Consider the following 17,714-nt stretch of genomic DNA (forward strand, 5'->3'; position numbering starts at 1 on the left):
AGCTTTGAACTCGTTGGCTTGTTCGGCACTGTTGTTTGGTTTCCCTGTTTTGGTAAGTTTCTGCAAGAAAGAAAAAAGGATAATCATTAGAAACCAGAACAGATGACAGATGTTTTTTTCTCCTGGGAGATGACAAGACGTTTGGCGCGCTCGTAAAGGCACTTAACAATACCGCGTTTTACTGATTGAGGGTGGTGTGAATCATACGCTAAGTATTGATCGGTGTGCGTGGCCTTCCTGTGTACGCTGGCGGTGAGGCGGCCGTCACGTTCTCTTAGAACTTCGGTGTCTGGGAAGGCGAGTTTTTTGTCATTCTCTGTCTCCATGGTGAAGCGGACGGAAGGCTGCTGGTTGTTTAGATGCTGTAAGAAGTCATACACGTTTCCGCGATTCAAGATGGTAAAGGTATCGTCCACGTAGCCTGGCTACACGTGGATACAGGCGGCTGTGTCACCGGTTGATACACCGTATATTGACGAAACTAACTGGGTTATTAATTTATCTTCTAGGTCCCTTAGCGATGCCGAGAAAGCCCTACTGAAGAAAGGACTGAACTTCGCCGTAACTCCTGCGAATATTCCTGCCACAGAGATCATCGCCAAGGTCGAAGCAGCCGTAAGACAACTCGACGCCGAACAAGCAGATACTGTCAGAAGAGCTGTTAACGGAACTCTTCAACAGGCAGAACCACCAGGGCTAACATCACGAAAGAGATGCGAGATGCACTTAAAAGCCTGAAAGAAGACGAGTCCATCATGGTTCTCCTAGTAGACAAAGGGCGCGCTAGCGTAGTCATGGATACCGACACCTACCGAGCTAAGATGTCTACGCTTATTGAGAACGGACCGTACCAGCTCCTCAATAAAGATCCGACAGACTGTCTGACCTGCAAGTTGTCAGAAAAGCTGCTTACCTTGAAGCGAAGCGGGTATCTATCAGACGCCGTTTGCAACAAGATCAGACCCCTACACAAACAGCCACCTAGAATCAACGGTTTACTGAAGATTCATAAGGCTGATGTACCGCTAAGACCTATTGTGTCGTGCCTAAACACCTTTGCATATGATTTATCCTCTTGCCTAGCCAACATCTTGTCTTCTTTAACAGGAAACTCAGAGCATACGGTAACCAATTCAGCTCGCTTCGTATCCATCTTCAGCAATGAGACGACCCTAGACAACGAGATCATGGTATCTTTCGACGTAGAGTCGCTGTTTACCAACGTTCCTATCGACGCCGCTGTACAAGCTGCACTGCAGAAACTCGAGAATGGCCCTTGCCTTGCAGACCGCACCACGCTAACGCCTGCACCGATCGCTGACCTTTTGACCCTCGTACTGAGATCCAACTACTTCCAGTATAACGGATTGATTTACGAGCAAAAAGAAGGCGCCATCATGGGGAGTCCGGTTTCCGCTGTTTTCATCCTTGTAAAGAGATATTACACATTTCTTAAACTAAAATCTGAATCATGACGGCAACTTAATTTTAATGAGTTTGAAACTTCATTGTACATAAAAACACTTTACTAGAGGGTGTTACATTTATTTGCTGTCTTCCTGGTACATATGATTACAGAACCCTTTAACTTTCAAGATTTCATGAATAATTCTCTTTACTGTCTGCCATACAATTTATGTGATTAAGAAAGATTTTTTTTCGTCTTGTCACGAGCGTGGGACAAAGAAGAAATTCTGAGTCCCCATGAGGAATCGAACCTCAGACTTTCGGATCTGCGCTCCCGTGCCCTACCACTGAGCCACAGAGACTCTACGGTGAGAAAGGTCTATTACGAAGTTCATATGGCACGCGTCCTGCATACTGCTAGGATCAGCAATGCCCATAGCATACTGTTTTTAGATAGAAATAGTAGAGACGGTAAGTTATGAGCTCAGTAAAGAATTAAGAAAGATGTTTTTTCGTCTTGTCACAAGCGTGGGACAAAGAAACAATTCTGAGTCCCCATGAGGAAATTGGGGGTGCGGCTTATCTGATCTAATGCCTGGTTACTAAGCTTCGACTGTTGCGCCCATGTTCTTGTTGTAATGCAAAATTCTATGGAAAAACTGTGTTGAATGAAGAAATTCTTATCAACAAATACCAGAAAAAGATCAATCATATGTCAAAGTTGGTAGAAACGACGTTCATTATATTGAATTGCTAAAATTGTGGGTAAAACTTGAAGTGTTTTCCGTTGCAATGTTGAAAGTGAGTTCACGTTCGATGAACAGTGGATGAAGAAGACTTCTTAAGACTCGACTTTGGATTTCTTTTGACTTCTTCTAAAATACTTTTTTTCCAAAATTTGAGCAGCTAAATTCAGGGTGCGGCTTATCTGCGGGTGCGGCTTATCTGCGGGGCTTTACGGTAATTAGATTTTGGATTCTACATTCAAACTGGGTGAGATTATGTCATGCTTCATTATGGTTTGTTTACATGGAAAGGTAATTGTTATTATGGCTTCACAGATGTTTTGATTTCCGTCGCAATTAACATTCGTAACAAAGTTTTATTTAACATAGAATGTTTTAAGAACTTCTTCCTATCTCTTCAATACCATTTATTATTTCTGGAGCACAATTCAAGGAAGCAGATTATTCAAAAATATATAACTGTTAATTCAGGTAATTATTTGATTATGTCAGTAACATTTGATGTTTCCACATGTAACAGGATGATCAAGCTGACGATAGGCTCCAAAAGGAGTGAACTCCATTGTGACAATTAGGTGACTAATTTGGAAACTTGAGCACTTGATAAACACGTCCTTGGCTTGCAATTCTGATGATTACAGTTTGCTGAGGTAATTGAAATGTCAGTCCCCACGCAGGAACTTTCTTGACCTGTACAGTCATATGCTATGAGATAACTTTAGAAAAATGCATTTGTGTCAGTAGACACAAATTAACGATTTCCAGTAAGCATGAACATTTGAGAGAAGTTATGGTGGTAATCGACCCTTTCTTTGCTATGATGCATAGGGCGTGATGATTGTAAAGTATATCTTTTAGCTTTCAAACTTTCAACTTTGTATTAATTGTAACTGTTTGCCATATATATTTCTCTGTTCCTTAAGCCCTCGAAGTTGAAGCAAGTGATAACCTGACTTCTTTTGTTTGGAATTGTATGATTACATAATTTTGCTGTGTAAGTTACCACTTTGTAACATGTAATATTATTATTTAGATTGCATTAAATACTCTTGCTCAAGCTTTTATTAATGCATTCTGTTTCTTTCCAATGCTCATACCCAAACTAAACACTAATATAAGGAATTGGTCACACGATATGTGAGTTTTAAATGGTGGAAATCTGGAGAAGCAAGGATCCTCCTTTAATTAGGACTGAAATTAATGGGGGCCCTGTTATTTTGATTCATGTTTTTACTTTGACCTGCCTCCTCCCCTGTAATGTTTAGGGCACATAGATAAAGAGAACATTTTTTGTATTTTAATGCATGGAAGTTAAATTAATTGGCGTCCACATAATGCACAAAGCAAGAATATGTACGCCTCAGCTTTATAGGTTAAAAAATAAAAACAAAAGGGCTGTGCACACCCTATCTTACTTTTTAGCCCCCTCTGGATATTTATTCAAATAACATAGTCACTATCGGTTTCATTCACTCTCACTTTCCACTGAGCTTGTGGAAAGATGATAACCTCAGTATTTCTTTGAATGAAAGAAGGAAAGCCTGCCCTCTTATTACAGATAGTTCTTTTGTGCATTATCAGTACAAACCCGGTCTAATTTGTACACGAAGGTGATTGTTCTAGGTAGGTTAACCTTATCAATTGGTTGTGAAAATTTCTTGAACCTGTCGTCCTATTACTTTTTTTTTATTCAATTTTACCTCACTAACCTAACCTAAATAAATAGAAACTTGAAATTTATTTGTTATGCTTTTGAGGTGTGCATCAAAATTTCGAAGGCTCAAACACGAGTTGAAAATTACTTCTCTTTTCAATTTTCTACGCTGAACAGAGGAGGCTGAAACGTTAGGGAAAAACGATGGGGTAAGCAGTCATACCTGGCAACTTCAAGAGAAGATATAAGAGAAGCCCGTACGATTCAGCCGTGGTGTTTTACTGACTCACTGTCCTCACTCTTCAATCGACCAATCGTCTTAACGCAAAGCAGTTTACCGTCGTTTCTTTCGATTTTGGCTCAATTTCCCAAACCGAAGTTTTAAGTCACGCTCAATAGAATATAATTTCGACTGATGGTGACATCATACACTTCATCTGAAGAAGAAAACATTCCCTAATCTTCGAAAATTTGCTCAAAACATCAGGAATGACAACGAAGGTCCTAAGCTGTTTGAAGATACCGCTGACTAGCATGCGTGTTGATCGCCTTGCAAGTTGTGAGAACATCATCCCCATGTTCCAGACGTCGTCAATGGTTCCCCCGTCCCCAACCCCCGGACTGGTCCCTATTTTCCCTGGAAGAAACTCTTCTACAGCCAGTGCTAAGGAGTTTTATTACAGTTTTTACTCAGAATAATGAAGGGCTGGAAAATAAATTGACGAGAGCTCCGCTTTTAGGCTTGGCTAAATCTATATATTAGAATTATTATTTATCTTATATGGACTTTAAAAAATCTGTGCCGCATCACGTAGACCTGCATCTCCTCTCATTCTTTCCACTTGTCCGATAAGATCTTAATTTTTCCCTAACGTGAATGCTGACATGCTCATCCGAGGAGATCTAAATTTATACCCAAAGTGAATGTTAACATGACAACCTGTTACTCTCTGATATCGGACCCTAAATCTGGACATAGCTAGGCTGCTAAACAGTTTCCTATTTCTGAATATACTGTTATCTTGTTTCTTGTGCGCATTGTGTTGGGTGGTAAGTGGCGCTCGTAAGTCGTTCCCGGGCATCTCCATTGGTCTTTTAATTATGATCAGTTGGGGACAGACGGATAAGTGACGTCCACATGAAAAAAAAAATTAGCTTTTTCTATTACATAAAACAAATGTAATCTATGCTATGGTGGGTCTGTTCATTAATATATCAAAGAGGACGTCATAGAGCAGTTGGAACATCAGTGACACGCCTGCGCCCAGTGTGCCGTTTTGCTGTTCTTACCACATTATGACTTCGTCTGGGATCTATTACTGAACAGAACCAGGGCATATTGGACGTTGCGTGACACCGCGAAACATGACAGCGAGAGAGATTTTAAAGATGCATAAGAGTATAAAGGAGCCAAAGCCGAACAATAACATCAAATGCCAGCTCTAGAAAAGATTATAAACTATAAATTTTTTTAGCTCTGCAGGATCAGACCTGCGTGACATTCGAGGTATTTCAACCTAAGATCGCATCTCACTTAATGTTCATTATTGAGTCAAAATTGTCAAACCCTTTAACTTTTCCATCTTTCAAGACCAACATCTTCTCGCAGTCTTTTATCGTGTTCAAACGGTGAGCTATAGTGATGACAGTCGACTCCTTCAGTTTGTCCCGCACTACATTCCAAATCGTCTGCTCTGTGTCTGGGTCAACATGCGCAGTTGGCTCGTCCAAGACGACGATTTTACTTCGCTGTAGCAGCACACGAGCCAAGCAAATTAACTGCCGCTCTCCAACACTGACATTAGCACCATGTTCCAGCAGTTCGTGATCCAGCTGGGCCTCAAGCCTCCCGACAAAATCTTTCAGTTGCACATCCTCTAAAGCCTGCCATAATTCAGCGTCTCGAAACTTGTCTAAAATATCGAGATTTTTCCTCAAAGATCCGCTAAAAAGAACAGGACTTTGGCCAAGAACTGAGATACCTCGTCGAGCTTGTTGGAGGCCTATCTCTTTAATTGGAACGTTGTCGATGACTATCTCTCCATCAGCATCAGGCATGCGCATGAGAGCTGCTACAAAAGATGACTTCCCAGCTCCCGTACGGCCGGCAACTCCAATCTTTGCTCCTCCTTTGATGCTAAGATTGATGTTCTTAAGCACTTGAGGTCCCATCGGATAGTACGTCAATGATACATCTCTCAACACAATACTTCCTCTCCGAGGCCAGTCTTTTGGCGGTGTTCGTTCTTCTTCGTATCCAGGCTCCTGATCGAGTTGGGTGTAGGTCATAACTCGCTCAACTGACGTCATGTAGTTTTCAACTTCAGACGTTTTTCTAACAGCGTATTGAGTCGCGTTCAGAGTTTGGATGACGTAAACAAGAGCGAGACCAGCGTAAGCTGAAAAGAAAATTAGAACTTAAGTCTATAAATTCCGGTCCTGTTTTTTCTCGATAACTCAAAACATATAACGAAAGCTTTACAAGGCTAGGTTACCTAGCCTTGTCCAGGCAGTCACTTAATGGGAAGTACCAAATAAGGCATCTTTTTTACGTCGTTGTTTTGACTCCAAGCTAAGTAGGTGCAGAGGAGTTATCAGCACAAGTTTCCTGTTTTGAATCATAGAAGACACTTGAAAGTTTGCTCTGCACTTAAGCCACCCGAGCTGACTCTCACGTTTCTGTCGTGTTTAGAAACCACCCGTTCATGAGAGAGCACGTATAGTCACACTTATTTTATTATTCAGTTTTTCATGCTGTGTTAATACACGACTATACAGATTCTTACTTTACATAAAAAGACTCAAAAATGTTACTAAGAATCTTGAGCTTACCGGCATCTTGAGATACCAAGATTGCAGCCACAGCAAATGCACCGACTAACAAGGAAGCGAGACAATCCAGACGTGTACCGAGCCACCTACCGCTGGCCATCACCATAACATACGCCTGATTATGAACATCTTGATATCTGAGGGGACAAGTTTTTATCACAATAAGTTTTAATAATGGAGTTATTTTTTAGTTGACTGTCGAAAATAAACCGAGTAGTATCGGCTTGATAATTACTTTGATTGGTGATTGGTCCGGCAAACTTGCGCAAAACCAACCGCCTATTGGTCGAACGCGTTTGTCAGCGTTTAGTGCCGTTTCCTTGTTTTTGAGTTAAGTCCTCTGTCACTACTTGTGATCTTTTCTTCTGTTTTGATTGGCTTGTTATTGTAAAATAAAATTTTCGTTACGACAATCACTCCAAAAAAATTTCAAAGACATTACATCGGGTCTGTACACTGAAGTGAGACCAGTGTCTCCTTTGGCCTGACAATGTAACGGAGCCCTTCAATAAATTTCGCCCGACACCCCTGCCCCTCAAAAAGATGTTACTCTCCAAGGAACATCCGTAAGCTTCTTGCTAAGTATCCGTAAGATCATTTCCGTAACCACATCTCATTCTTTGGTATGCTCCATTCGTCCAGATGAAGTGAGAGCCGCTAGAGCCGAGTTTCTTGACGATATGGATACTTTTCCATTAAAAATAGTAAATTCGCCAAAAACAGACCAGTTCTTAATTGTTCACTATCACAACTCCATCTTGTATGCTAAGTATAACATTTATCAGATGGAGAAGACGAGTGCCACTCGTCTGTATCTCCTGTTAATTAAACTCATAATGGGGACTGAGTAGAGTTCAATTCGGCCAGTAATCATACGAGTGATTAACAAAAGGGGACGACTGCGAGGCGGGAGTCTGACTTTTTTAATCACGAGTATTATTAAAGGCAGAATTGCACGACATGACGTTCTCTTACCAACTGATCAAAACTGTGGCAAAATTAGAGAAAGAAACTAACATCGCTTATACGTTTCATACATTTGTTATAGTTTCGACTAATTGTGAAATTTCTACGTCACGCGATCTTGTTGATTGACGGTTCATATTATGCGACTGTTGAAATCCTATCAGAAGGATGAAAACCGCACAGAACAATTACTGTAGTCTCACAACTGGTAGTAAACCCTCGTGCCTCTTTCGGATAGCTTCGTTTCGCCACCGTGCCTCGTACCGAAAGGTCCACTTGCTGACCAGTGTCTCAGCACGTACCGGATAGGATTACAAAAGACACGTGATACCATTTCGCGTATTGCCGGCAAATTTAAAAAAATAGCTCACAGAAAACGAGCGACTATAAGTCACTATTGACCTGTGCATTTATCGGCTCTGACACCACAAACTTAATCAATGTCTTTGACATACCTGTAGAGTGCATCCACAAAATCTGTCTGTCTTCCTCTCGTACGAATCGTGTCCAGTCCTATCAGGGTCTCCGAAAAATGAGCGAACACTGGGCTTCGGGATATCGACTCTAACCTCTTTAGTTCTCTGGCAGTCTTCAAGTAATAATTGGATAGAAAAACGACCAACATGGAAATTGGAACAACAAGAAACATCAGCCAAACATTTGTGACAACTGTTACCAGAATTTGGCCAAATATCACCAAGAGCATCTGCATTGCCGCCAGGAATGTTTTGGGCAACATCTCATCTACGCAGCCAATATCATTGGAGAAACGATTTAGGATTCTTCCCACTGGATTAGAATCAAAGAACAGGACAGGTGCTTGTAAAATGGCCACAACCATTTTATCGTGAAGATGCTCGGCGCACTTCAGACAAACAAGGAAGAATCCGTAAGCCCGAACAATAGTTAATATAAAACACGCGCCAACCAGACAGGCGAAGACAGATAGATAAGTCTTGTTCTTCTGATCCTCTGGGTTTAGCCTTGCAAGAAACGAAAGCCACAAGTCGGGAGCAATTATGATGGCTGAAAGAAATACCATTAAAATGCAGTGGTTGAAATGCACTTTTGTATGATCGCTCAGTTGAACATTGTAAGATTTATTGGGCCTAGACACAACTCGCCTGGATTACCTTCTACCGTTAACGTCTTGGAGATGTTTATGCAAGCACCACAACATCACAGAATATATGAGGCAGTCAACCATGTCACACATAAATATTATTAAAAAACTGCTTTTGGTCTCAGAAAGTTAGTCTGTAGAGCGAGTGGTTATTCGACCTTTTCATGCGAGTGGAGGCAAGTGTAAGGCAAACGCGAGGAGAAAAACACCAGCTCTTCATTTCGCGCGTAACTCGCCATTCACTCGCGCTTGCCTCGCGCTTGTACGAGCAAGTGAGATATCGGGAACATGGTCAGAAGTTTGCGCAGTGTCTCTCAATGCTACCTGCTAATCTAAAAAGAACTTTTATTCTTGGTTAAAAGCATAGCCATTGTGAAACGATTTGCACGAAACAGAATAAAAGAATAGAAGAAACGAAATATAGAAACAAGGTCTGACCCAAGGTTTGTAGCTCAGTCTAACAATAAGTTTACCTTGAGTAATGAGACTTAAACCAACCATTCCAGTTAGCGTCAAAGGATGTGCTCCACTTCTGAAATAGTCCCAATAAAGCTTGGATGTCACAACTCCGATTGAACGATCCTCCCTTGCTATCTCCAAACTCTTCGCTTCATTGGGCAGAGAATGTATTTTCTGGCACTTTTCAGCATCATTGTCTTCTTCTTTATCTTCCCAGCAGAATGGCTCAGATGAGTCCGTTTTGTCCTTCAGAGCTGCTTTATAGAACGGGTCAACAGTTGAATTGATTACACCTTTTTCTTGCAGCTCAGTAAAGCGTCCCTTGTCGAGGACACGTCCTTTGTACAACACAATCACTTCATCAGCGTTTTCCATGTGCTGTTGCTGATGAGAGGCAAACAGAACGATTTTATCGCCCAGTAGATCTTTGATGCACTTGTTAAAGATGTGTTGGCCAACTTTAACATCGACAGCACTCAGTGGATCATCCAATAGATAAATATCTCCGTCAGAATAAACTGCACGAGCTAAACTTACTCTCGCCTGTTGTCCTCCACTCAGAACCTCTCCGCGTTCTCCAACGACTGTTTGGTCACCATCAGGTAACCGCTGAAAGTCTTCTTTCAGAGCGCAGACGTCGATTATTCTTTCGTACTTGGACTCCTTGTAGGGTTGACCAAACAGAATGTTTTCTTTTATCGTTCCCGAGAACACCCAAGCAGTCTGAGGCAAGTAAATGACAGACCCTTGATAATCAATCGTCCCACTGGCGTTCCAAATTTCACCAGCGATCGCTGAGAGCAGAGTAGACTTACCACTTCCAACCGGTCCGGTGATGACTGTTAAACTCTTTGAAGGTGCAAATAAGTTGATATCCTCAAGAATAAATTCCTCTTCATGATGCGTTTTTGCGTAGCTTAAATTTGACACACATAATATAGTAGGCCCTAATTCTCTTGACTCACGAGAGAGGGAAACTTTCTCCGTATTTTCCTCTTCTTTTTTCAAGTAACTGCGACTTAGGTAAGTTGCGGTACTTTTCGCTTTTTGTTGAGGCTCGTTGCTTAAATCACTCTCCGAGGCTTGCAACAGATTTTCCAGAAGAAGGAATTCTTCGATTCTTCCGAGCGAAACGTAGGCGTCATACGTTACCATTAAACCTGATGTCATATTCAACATACCACTAAATTTTAGAACACCCATAAACGACAGCAGCATGAAAACATTGGCGGGCGTGAGGGTCTGGCCTGTAAGCACCATAATAATTACTGACACCAGAGTGGCCAGTGGCGTTGCACTGTATAACAAGGCATCAATACTTGACTGAATGGCTGTCCTCTTCGAAATGACGCTGATTTCATTTCTGCAGATAAAAGTTGTTTGTGAGTTATGTGGGCATTCTGTCGAACCAATTCGTCCTCTGTGACCTCTCTAATTTGAAATATAAAGGAAGTGAGTGGGCAGCAAGCGCACCCTTCCTCATCGTTCACTTCTTTGTGAAAGTGCGTCTTTTGCGAACCCACGACAGCGTATGAAAAATAATACCAAATGAAGTCAAGTTAGACTCAATGAGATGTTCTACCTATGATAATGAACGATTATGCTCCTAAGTGGAGGTGATATTACAATATTTTCGGATGCAAATCCCGAACGAGTCGCTCGAAGATGAATTGCAAAGGATATTCGGAGTTTGAGAAGCCAATCAGAGTGTACTTTTAACACTTTTTACTCAGTAGATACTGATATTTATTGACTAACCGGCCAGTCCTATGGTAATGAAATGGGTTACATGAGACATTTTTTTTTTGTTTGAACTGCTTAGCTAATAAAGCTCTCAGTGGAGACAAAACATATTTGTGGATTTTGAATAATTTAGGTCAACCATCAAGGGGATGAATAAAGATAGTTGTTTTAGCCTACTACTGATGAAAACTGACAATTTACCTTACCTTCTTACATGTTTTATCTTTCGTCTATATTCGTCCTCCCACGCATGCGTTTTGACCGCGCGGATCCCGGAAACTACTTGATTCATTTGGGAGATTCGCTGATCGGACACTGTAGCTGTGCGCAAGCGCAGCTTAGCATTAACATAGGACAAAACGGCAAAGTACGGCATAAGAACACACAGAAGGAACACACCCATAACAGCCTGCCAGCCAATCAAATTGTAGATAAGGAATATTGTCCCTACATAAGCAGGGACTGCGAAAACGGCTGAGACAAAAAACTTGACTGTCTCTTCTTCCATTCTTTTAACATCATTGGATATCAGGTCGAGTAAACGTCCTGCAGTGAATTTCAGTAACGTCTGCTTGCTGAGTAGAAGTTTCTGAAAGAGAGCACAGATTAGACATTAGAGAAGTATGTTCCATAAACCATATGATTTTAATCTACGGCATAAAGACATCCGTTCCTGCGTTTCGAGACGAGAGTAAACAAACCTTCACCAAATTATCTTTAAATGTGAAAAAGAGCCACAACTAAGGCGCAATTTTGAATCTCGCTAAGAAGCGTGGCCTTATGCGTTAAGGTTTCTTTCTACTTCCCCGTTAACTGCAGGCTACATAATTGTTTGTTTCTTCGATTTTTTTTTTTGGTAAGCGGGATTGCTTGCTCTCGCAGAAGCACCAGCAATGATGTTCAATTACCCTCTCCTTCAGGGTCTCCATATGGCATAAGCTGATTACAATCGATCAGATTTCTGGAAAAATTATTTCTGGGTCGGATAGATAAAGGTGTTTTTTCGGCTTAGTTTGGGGTGTTTAGGGTATTATATGAGCCTATCACAAGTGCATAGAATACTCTTTAGGATCGTGCCTACCTTTTGGTACACCAGTCCCCTCAGGGCGCTTCCTATTTTGATCCCCAATATTTCACATCTGTAGCTATCCTGGTGCATACCAAGACCACCGATCAAACCATTGAGACACATAGCTAATGCGCAGGCGTAGAGCCGATAAGTATTCTCTGCCTCAGTTGACATAAGCTTAGAAACAAGATACCCGAGGAACAGTGGAAAGAGAAGGCGAGAAGTTGTGCACAATATATTCCCCATCAAAATGATGATAACATCCTTGGCAGAAAGCATATAAAACACGCTTTTCCAAAGTTTGGGCCTTTTCCCATTCATCTTGCAATGATGTTTCTCGCTTTCCCAGCTTTTTCGAAGCTTGTCGGTGACAAAACGGCCAGAGTTCTCGTCTGACAAGGGTAAAAAGTCATTTTGATCCAAAGGTCTTTGACTGCCCTTTTTAAGGACTTCGTTCATCCAACGAAAAAAAAGTGAAGATACAAAACTGACTTTTTCATCTTTATCACCAGAGATTTTCATGTAACCGCTTTTTGGTGCCATCACTTGAGACATACAAAATACATAGCCATTATTAGCATGTTAAACGCAATGCCCAAATGTCTGTGCATGTTGTTCTAGGATTTCAGAATCAACTGGCCCCCTAAGAGTTGTAAACTTACATAAAATCCAATAATAGCTTAAAACAAAATGGTAAATAAACGTCATTGAATAAGCTTTGTGCTCGAAGAGTGTCGAGTTTCCTTTCTCTACTTTTTATGAACGTTTAATTTTCTTGGCATAGTTAGCGTAACAGCGGTTGCTACTCTTGTGAGCCTGTTGAGTTCCAGGCTCCCTCTAGATAGAAACCAAATAACAGGAAAACATTATCTTACAATTATTTGAGGAAGCAGCGTGCAACCAACTTTTCATTTGGAATGGAGTTTCCACAATTTTTCACTATTCCGCTTTCCTTCTTGTCTCCCATAAGCAAGAACTTGGTGCACACATGACAAACTATTACTCATAAAAATAAATCAAATTTTTTTACTTTCATTTCACGTCCACTGAGGCGTAAAATAAAATTTCATAAGCGAGAAAACGTCATTTTTTTCTCAAGCTGAAAATAACCGCATAATACTGTAAAATTGGATACTTATCGAAGTCGATTGCGTGATAGGTCATGAATGAATTTGTCAGTGTCTCGCGAAATGATACAGTCGAAATTCTGGAGCCAACAAAGCGCGGTCTGCACGGTCTGTACGGTCTGTACGGTCTGCGCGGTCCGCACAGTTTGCCCGGTCCGCACAGTTTGCAGTCTGCAGTCTGCGTTTTAGCAAAACATCTCCTGTGAGCTGGCCCACTCAATCAAAGCTTTTAGCTAGACGATACATATAAAAAAGTCAACACAGCGCTGTTATCGGCTTTGTAATTACAATCTATATGGATGGAATCGTACTGACAATTTCGTGTGAAAAGTATTACGTTTACAAGTGGTTGTGCGATAACAATTTGAGGAAGCTGCAACTCTGTGTAGCTTACCTTGCAACTTTGTCTCATTATACGGGAATTCACCAAGACACCGCTAATATTGCCGTTCCTTGCTATTTGCAAGCCATATCTATTGCACGAGCGAATAGGTTTTGAGAGATTTCTAAATATACAAAAAAATTCACTAGTCGATGTTCCTGTATAATAAGACAGATGTCGTATTTTGAAACGAGAGGATCACAAAATTTCCCGAGAGCCCTCTCTTCACCACGCTGAGTGGAAGGGGACTTCTTTTGAAAGTTTTGAAATGCATTTTCAAGTAGATTTTAAGACCCTGGGGACAGAAAACAAGTTGAACTAGGACTAACTTCCCTGCAGCCGGACACGGTCTCCAGAAACGTAAGTACTAAAACATGGAATGACCTACCTAAAACCAATTACAACCGCATAAAACCACCTACAGCTTACTAAAACAACTTAAAAACCACCTACAATCAATGATTTTTGAAAATACTTGAGCCTGCGACCCTCTTGAGACATTGACTGGTCAGCAGCCGCCTTCTATTAAAGGAACAGCGCTCCTTTCCAGAAGCTTTTTTCGCGCGTCAAAAAAAAAGACTAACCAAAACCGGAAAACGCGCATGAAAAGCCTATGGCACCTAGGGTAAACAAAGAACAAAAATCGGAATAGTAATAGTAAAATAGTATTTGATAGGTGGTTGTAGGTGGTTTCAGGTGCTTTTAGGTGATGTTAGGTGTTGTGGGTGGTTTTGATGGATCTAGGTCATTCCATGTTTCAATAACGACCTTTCAAGAAGACAAAATGCTCAGAAGTCAGAATTTTTCACAAAATTTCCACCGAAATATCAGATGATTGCTTAGAACTGTTAAGCGATTCAAAAAATTAACTTGCTCTTTTAGTGGACAAATTCTTCGAGCTTGTAATGTTGCTGGGTTGTCGACGCTTCTGATCAGACTGCCGGGCACGGTCACGTAAACGCTAAATGCCCGGCAGTCAGAAATTTTCTTCCAAGTGCCACAAAATGATTCCTTGAAACCTCTAAAGAGAATCAGAGTGTTTGTTTAGAAATGTCATGCGATTTCAAAAATTCTCCGAGCCAGTGGAAAAGCTAACATCAATGCTCTTTCAATTTGTTGGCGGTTTAACGAAGCTCTTGGTAAAAACATGATCAAGGTCCGTTCAAATCTGTCTGCCGCCGTTGACGACCGTTATAGTGTGAGCGGAAAACATTCGTTCCTCTTTTCTCTTGGCCAGAAATAATTTGGAAACGTTGTCTGGAAATTTTTTCCATTGAAGAATGGACCGCAGCATGACTTAAATTAATAGTTCATATCGAAATTTTCGACTTCAGTTGTTATCTGAATAGTGCCGCGCCATAGATTCTTTCGTTCTAATAAGTTTGACAAATCATTCGTTAAAAGTCTGAAGTCCTGTTCAAATTTTTCTAAGAGTATAGTAAACTGGACCTTAATTTCAACCGCACTAAACTTGACTTGCACTGATTCTGGACTCCCTCGCATAAAAATAATTTAAAACAAAAATATTCCTCAAAAGTGACATAAGCCTCTAGACGTATCACTGCTTTCCATGGGAGCGATTATAACTCACCCTCCGCTTTTCCTAAGGTTTCCCTGTCATACCGTAGATATCATTGTACTCCCTTTTGCTGGGATGCACTTTGAGAGTGAAGTTTGGACTTGACACCGTGCGGGCGTCCGTATAAATGAAACACCTCCTCCCTGGCGTTATATTACGCAACCTCATCAAAATTTCCCACTATCTACTAGGTGTTCCGTTGACCTCTATCAGACGTTGAAAAAAGCAGACCTCGAAAACACTGACTTCGAAAACGTAGTCTATGTATTACTCGAAAAGCCCTAAGGCTCTTGGTGCCTCTCCTGTGCTAACAATTTTCTTTGTGTTTTTCCCTCCTTGTGTTTTTCCAATACTTTCATGCGAGCCGTTGGATGGGCAAATGTCGCAGACAGTGACTTAATTTTAAAGAGTGCTGGTTTTCGCTATTGATGGGAACCTGCAAAACAAGACAACAATTTCCCGTGTGTATTTGTCAACAAAATTGTCACAAAAATGCCTCAAAAGGATAAAAATAGTATTCTGAACGTGGTTTCAGGTGGTTTTAGGTGGTTTTAGATGGATGGAGATTCCATGTTTTGATAACGACCTCTCAAGAAGACGAAATACCCGGCAGTCAGAATTTCTCACAGAATTTCCACCGAAATTAAGGTTCTTTCAAACTTCGTGGGAATATCAGATGATTGCTTAGAATTGTTAAGCGACTCCAAAAATTATCTTGTTCTTTTGGTGGACAAACTCTTCGAGGTTGTAATATTGTTCGGTTGTCGACGCTTCTAAATGCCCGGCAGTCAGAAATTTTCTCCAGAGTGCCACTTAATGGTTCCTTGAAACCTCTTAACAGTATCAGAGCGTTTGTTTAGAAATATCATGCGATTCCAAATATTTACTTGGATTTTTAGTAGACAAATTCTCCGAGCTAGTGAAAAAACTAACATCAATACTCTTTCAATTTTTTGGCGGTTTAACTAAGCTCTTGGTAATTACATGATCAAGGTCCATTCAAATCTGTCTGCCGCCGTTGATGACCGTTGTAGTGTGGGCGGAAAACATTCGTTCCTTTTTTTTTGGCTAGAAATAATTTGGAAAACGTTGTCTGGAAATTTCTTCCAATGAAGAATGGATCGCAGCATGACTTTAATTAATAGTTCATATTCAAATTTCCGACTTTAGTTTTATATAAATAGTTCCTCGCCATAGATTCTTTTGTTCTAATAAGTTTGACAAATCATTCATTAAAAGTCTGAAGTCCTACTCAAAGTTCTCTGAGAGTATAGTAAACTGGACCTTAATTTCAATCGCACTAAACTTGACTTGCACTGATTCTGGACTCCCCCGCATAAAGATAATTTAAAACAAAAATGTTCCTCAAAAGTGACATCAGCCTCTAGAGGTATCACTGCTTTCCGTGGGAGCGATTATAACTCACCCTCCGCTTTTCCTAAGGTTTCCCCGTCATACCGTAGATATCATTGTACTCCCTTTTGTTGGGATGCACTTTGGGAGTGAAGTGTATTCAATTTATAAGCACAGAAAGCAAGCACTTTGAGACCCGTAACTTTAAGCGCTAATTCATCCCTTTGATAAATGAGTGCGACGATAATTTTCATCATGACGAGGGCTCTTCACTAAACCAAATGTTGATGATGATAAACTTATCATGTTATCTGTTCATGAAACAGGCATCAAAATGCAGCTTGTATACATCCGTAAAACCTTGGCGCAGTAAATTCGCAATTTAAGATACCGTGTTAATCCAGTATTTAGTGGTTACCCACGGGGAATAGCGGGTTTACCGCTCGAAACAGGTTTACCGCTTTAAAACGACAAAAAACGCCATGTTTTGTCATAATAGACCACTTTTTTTACAAAAACTCGCTCAAAAGTTCTACTAACATTGACTCTGGGAGATAAACGTGGATTTAAAAGTAGTATTCTGAAGGTGAAGGCGCTGTCGTCGACAAAATAACGCAAATTAATGGTGAAATGATCACTATAAATTATTTCGTGGTTCAACACTCAAGCATAGTTTGCTTGAGTGTTGGGAACTGTATGATACTTTAATTATTCTTAATTTGATTGACATTTATAAGTGATTTTCTTCGCTCTGACGAAGGGCTAAAACTCAAAACGTTACTTTAGAATCTCTTTCAGACGGCCAGTAAGTAAAAACATGGCTTACCGTTGATGAGGATACGTAAAGCTTTGCTCTTCAACCTTGCCTTTTACATAAAGGTTCGCTTGCCGACCATTGCGGCGACATTGGTTTGAGGAAATGAAGAGGAACGATGCTACAGAAAACTCCGTTAGGAAAATAATGGATATCAAACTCTTACAGAATAAGCTTCAGATTCAACGTGCTCGTGCTCAGTTGTCAGGACAACTAAATGTGTGACACAAAGCTCGGGGTATAGCAGATAAGTTAGTGTTAACAACTGAGTTGAAAACGTATCGAGTCGCTTTGACCAAGGGCTAACGCTCGAAACGTCAGCTTTTTTACCCTTTACGGTGGCTAATTTACGTTTTCAACTCAGTTGTTAACACTAAATTACCTAATAGATGTGAGGCTGTGTAAGCAAATAATTAGCAACATGCGTTTTGAGCGGGAAATCAAAATAGTTGAGCTTGTA

General features: G+C 40.7%; 2 protein-coding genes across 2 annotated transcripts; one reads left to right on the plus strand and one right to left on the minus strand.

The window, feature by feature from the left end:
• Window positions 1–740: 740 nt before the first annotated feature.
• On the plus strand, window positions 741–1,475 carry LOC149036676 (uncharacterized). Its single transcript, XM_089188606.1, has one exon. The coding sequence runs from the start codon at window positions 756–758 to the stop codon at window positions 1,473–1,475; it is 720 nt and encodes a 239-aa protein (XP_089044732.1). The 5' UTR covers window positions 741–755.
• A 2,992-nt stretch (window positions 1,476–4,467) lies between these two features.
• LOC149036677 (ATP-binding cassette sub-family C member 4-like) lies at window positions 4,468–17,354 on the minus strand. The gene is made up of 7 exons (XM_089188656.1): window positions 17,267–17,354; window positions 12,012–12,544; window positions 11,137–11,519; window positions 9,202–10,550; window positions 8,061–8,631; window positions 6,640–6,776; window positions 4,468–6,206 (listed from the first exon to the last, which is right to left on the minus strand). The coding sequence occupies exons 2-7, from the start codon at window positions 12,540–12,542 to the stop codon at window positions 5,338–5,340; spliced, it is 3,840 nt and encodes a 1,279-aa protein (XP_089044782.1). The 5' UTR covers window positions 12,543–12,544; window positions 17,267–17,354; the 3' UTR covers window positions 4,468–5,337.
• Window positions 17,355–17,714: the final 360 nt, after the last annotated feature.

This window comes from Pocillopora damicornis, chromosome 12 (genome assembly GCF_964200805.1).
Source record: "Pocillopora damicornis chromosome 12, jaPocDami1.2, whole genome shotgun sequence".
NCBI classification, from domain to species: Eukaryota; Metazoa; Cnidaria; class Anthozoa; order Scleractinia; family Pocilloporidae; genus Pocillopora; species Pocillopora damicornis.

Coding starts and splice junctions, on each gene's coding strand:
- LOC149036677 (XM_089188656.1), bottom strand. CDS start 12,542: ATGGCACCAAAAAGCGGTTACATGAAAATCTCTGGTGATAAAGATGAA. Junction 8,632..9,201: donor TTTAAGTCTCATTACTCAAG/GTAAACTTATTG, acceptor TATTTCTTTCAG/CCATCATAATTGCTCCCGAC. Junction 6,207..6,639: donor CTTGGTATCTCAAGATGCCG/GTAAGCTCAAGA, acceptor TTTTCTTTTCAG/CTTACGCTGGTCTCGCTCTT.
- LOC149036676 (XM_089188606.1), top strand. CDS start 756: ATGGTTCTCCTAGTAGACAAAGGGCGCGCTAGCGTAGTCATGGATACC.